At 45.4% G+C, this 4163-nt stretch overlaps 1 protein-coding gene across 1 annotated transcript; it reads left to right on the forward strand.

Moving 5' to 3' along the window:
- Positions 1-889: 889 nt before the first annotated feature.
- Positions 890-3642, forward strand: LOC107048263. The gene is made up of 4 exons (XM_015271348.2): positions 890-1140; positions 1218-1274; positions 2247-2466; positions 2526-3642. Exons 1-4 carry the CDS (start codon positions 946-948, stop codon positions 2534-2536), a joined length of 483 nt encoding a protein of 160 aa, XP_015126834.1. The 5' UTR covers positions 890-945; the 3' UTR covers positions 2537-3642.
- Positions 3643-4163: the final 521 nt, after the last annotated feature.

Below are 4163 nucleotides of genomic sequence, written 5' to 3' on the forward strand. Positions count from 1 at the left end.
TCGGTAGATATGAAATCTGCTCTACAGACAGGAGGTAAGAGGGAAATCCCTCAGTTTACCGACGAATTTGCGAAGGGTCACTTGGCAGTCAAATAATTCAGTGAGACCTTTGAGACTTTGTACATTTGACATGGGGGGGGGGGGCGTTCGTACTTCCACAACTGTACGCATCCACAGCTGTCCACAGATTTGTGGAAAATGTGAGGAAACAACTACACAACCACGTGCATGGTCCTTGCAGTCGGTCAAACAGTGTCGTTAGAGTAGAAATTGCATTCGTTTTATTTGCAGTCGATATTAATTATGGATGGCGCCATGTGTCCCACTATACCACAAACGATAGTCTGATCAAGCGATCCGAACAATTAGCTCTTCATGTATAGATATTCCAAATTTTTATTTTTTTCCTCATTGAAGTAGTTTTGAAGAAAATTGCGAGCTAATAAAAAACATTTGCTAGTTGGTACTTTTTTTAAAATAAATTTTTGAAAAATCACCTCTGTAAAAAAAGGCGTTATCCCCCCTATTTCATTATTTCCAACAAATTTTATCACCAATCGGTAGCAAATTGTTTGAAGATTTTTGCGAGTTAAGAAAAAATCGTCAATGCACTCCTATTATTGTGTAAATTAACAATTCCCATTTCAACTGAAAACCAGAGTTGATGACCAGAATGAAATTTCTACTCCGACGGTAAGTTCCATTGCCTCTCAAATAACCCTCAGTAGCGAACGTCTCGGCTGTTGGTTCGAAATCACTCGACAGCTGCCTGAAATCCTCGACAGATGGCGGCTGAGGGTTCTCATCCGTCTCATAAATTCAAAAACATTGTCACGACGTTGCTAAGTAACTGATTGATCAATCATCATTTGAAAAAAATCTGGCGATCAGTCCAGTCTAAATTCGCAGTATTTAACACCAATAAGGAAAATTAAAATATTTAAAATGCTTCAACGCACCGGAAATTTGGTTCTCGTCACATTCGGCAGGCGCAATTGTTACTCGAAGATGAAAGCGATAAATCCAAGTAAATTAATGAAAAAACCCATCATCTCGACGATTGCGAAAAAGGGACAGAAGTCTCAGTCAACCAAGATTGCTGTGCCATACTCCGCGAATCGTGAATTAAACTTGGATCTAGTACGTTGAGAATTCTCTAATCGAGAATCTATAAACTTCATGATTGACCCTCTCCAATTTTATCGAATTGATTTCAGTTGAAGCCAGAGACTGTGGACGTCAATAACAATGGGTTCCCCTCAATTTTGGACAGAGTAAGTATTATAAAAATTCCACAACGTAATCGAGTTTCTAGGGTTTTAGATCTCAACAAAAGCAATTGAATCCTTGAAAAAATGCATCGAAATATTCTCTCATTCCTCCCGGGGAAGTCCTCGCGAAACTCGATTAAAATGATTGAGAAATCACTGAGACTGAGAGAAAAATTAAAAACTCGTGTTCGTGGCTCCACCTCCCCTATCACTTTATTCCTCGCGAAGAGAACGTACGCGAGACGCAAAACCCCAAGTATCCTAGAACCGATAGCGTCCCATCAGCGCGTGCTGTCGCCAGTTGGGCCCCAGCTGGGCCTCCTCATGACGCCCATCGACAGGACATGGAACGACGATTATTTCCCTCAAGGTGATGCCTACGAGGAGTCACCGGAGCTGGACGACACCGACAGCAAATTCAAGTCCGAGTCGAAAGGATCCGAGGAATTGGATGATGATTGATATGACAAGTTAGTACCCAAATGTAAGGGAGGTGGATCCAAAAATCACTCGCAACGCCAGTCCATCCAAATCTAGTGATGCCACGAGACACTTTACGAGACAAAACTTCGAGAGATGATTTCGGTCTCAATGAACATGAAAATCGCGCGTCTCAGTCTCGAAAAACGCAGTATCGCCTCCTCTGGTGATGACTCCGAGTCAATTTATCTCATCTCGGTCTCAAGTTTTTCGTCTTTTTCAATGTAAAATCTGGGTTTTTGTCTCGACTTGTCTCGTCTCGGTTTTCTACATATAAAAAACGCGAAAAACTAGATGAGATAAATTGACTCTGAGTCATCATGAGACGAGTTGATACTGCGCGTTTCAAGACTGAGGCGAGACCAAAATTTTTCGTGTTCATGGAGGCCGAGACAATCTCTCCAAAGTATAGTCTCGTGATGTCTCGTGAAATGTCTCGCGGCATCACTATCCAAATCCACCGATTGTTGGATTAAATATCTGTTCCCATTGCAGAGGATCACTCAGATTGAATTACACCTGGGTGATCCGGATTGCGGTGAGGGTGGGCCCAACAGGCCCACGAGAGGTCCCTGCGATCCCCCCGAGGGCCCATGCAAACCCATGAGGAAACCCGGCTATCCACCCAAGCCGCGAGCCAGTAGGGAGCCATTCTGCGTCAAGTGCCCACCAAAGAGACCGTGCAATTTGAACAAATGCCCGACCGAGACTGAGGGTACGTGCTGGAGATCGGCTTGTCAGGAAATTGCTTTTATACTTTGTTCTCAATCACAGAGGAGCTGTAGACTCGGAGGCATTCATCCTAGAAATTATGGTACACTCAAAAGACCGAGGATCATTGGGGATTTAAGGAGGCCATCTGAGGCGCCAGTGCGATATCAATCGGCAAAAGGATGCAATTCACCACCGGAACCGCCAAAATGTACCGAGAATAAACCGAAACCTGTGGAGACCTGTCAAAACAAGGAGACAAAGCCCCCTTCGTCGTGCAAGCCACCGGATCCACCGGTCAAGGTTGTTTACCAAAAATGTCCGCCATGCCCGAAGCTACCGAAAATGCCAGAGTGCGTTCCGCCGACTCCCACGTGCGAGATCAAATGTCCGCCACTGCCGCAATGCCCGAAATGCCCGCCATGTCCGTCCGCCAAAGATCCACCGTGTTCGTCCGCCAAAGATCCGCCGTGTTCGTCCGCCAAAAATCCGCCGTGTTCGTCCGCCAAAGATCCGCCGAGCAAAGGATCATCCTGCGGATCGAAAGGAAAATCTGCAAAGGGCCTCTGGAATAAATTGACGGGGTTCATGAAAAAACGGAAAATGTCGACTGCCAGCGGCTCCGACGACTGGCGGGCGCGGAAATGTCAAACAGTAACCGATATCTGCGCTGACAGATCGAATGAGAAAAAGTCAGCTCCGCCATGCCCCAAAAACAGAAGAACCACTTGTTACCCCGAAGTAGTCAAGTGTCCGGAGCTGGAGAAGGCCCCGGTGAAGAAGCCAGAGCCATCAATTGACGAAAAAATCGATTACTCAAAGATCACCTGCCCCCCGCCCAAGTTCGAAAAGCCGGAGGCCTGTCCGTCTCCGAGAATTAATTCAGAAGTAAAGTCTACGGCTGAGGAGGATAATTCTTTATTAATGGGACTTCCGGGACCTCCTTCAGAACCTGTTACCCTCTGTCCCTGCCCTCCACCTGCTAAACTCCATCCAGGTGCTTGTCCCTGTGCTCCAGAAGTGAATGATAATCTCAAGAAAACAACACCCACTGAACCCTGCCCCCTGAAACCCCTCTATCCGTGCCCGGAAAAACGAGTGTTTCACTGTCCAATACAGCCATCTGCATCTTCGCAACGGAAAAATTTGCAGAAATGAATACAAAATTATTGAGATGAAATTTTACGATTGTCTTGTTGATTCTCTCATCCTCTTTTCATTTTTATTACTCACTTTGCCCTCGACATTTCCCTCCACTTGCGCATTGTCCAGCAGCTGAAGCCCACCATCAATAAATAACCCGATTATCCTCGACCGTTGACGTGGACGAGGTGCCACTGTGGCTTTCCCATATCTTTCCCTCATCGTATAAAAAATATCCACGAGCCTCACCACGATAGATCGATTCTTTTAGGGATTTTACGGTGAAACATAAAATTTTTATATCTCATTTTTTTTTTTTTCGTTACAACAGTCCCCTATACTTCCACCTTGTTTTTTCATCCATCGAGATTTGCGGAACAACCCGATTGAATAAAGAGACTCTATTGCTCGACTGTCTATTCGATTATACGCGTTGAGTTGCGGGCAACGCGGATTGGCTCAATGATTCCTGCCCCTCCCACATATACCTACCTAGTGATCGTTCGCGAAACGTAAGTGACGTTTCCATCCGCGTTGCCGAGGAATAATCTAGAGGAA

Source organism: Diachasma alloeum, unplaced genomic scaffold (genome assembly GCF_001412515.2).
Source record: "Diachasma alloeum isolate Michigan unplaced genomic scaffold, Dall2.0 Dall_scaffold_00186, whole genome shotgun sequence".
Taxonomy (NCBI): Eukaryota; Metazoa; Arthropoda; class Insecta; order Hymenoptera; family Braconidae; genus Diachasma; species Diachasma alloeum.

What these genes read in the sequence shown, in the direction of transcription:
- LOC107048263 (XM_015271348.2), top strand. Translation starts at nt 946, where the DNA reads ATGCTTCAACGCACCGGAAATTTGGTTCTCGTCACATTCGGCAGGCGC. An exon ending in GTGAATTAAACTTGGATCTA is followed by an intron (nt 1,141 to 1,217) that starts GTACGTTGAGAA and finishes AATTGATTTCAG; the next exon opens with TTGAAGCCAGAGACTGTGGA. An exon ending in TCCCCTCAATTTTGGACAGA is followed by an intron (nt 1,275 to 2,246) that starts GTAAGTATTATA and finishes TTCCCATTGCAG; the next exon opens with AGGATCACTCAGATTGAATT.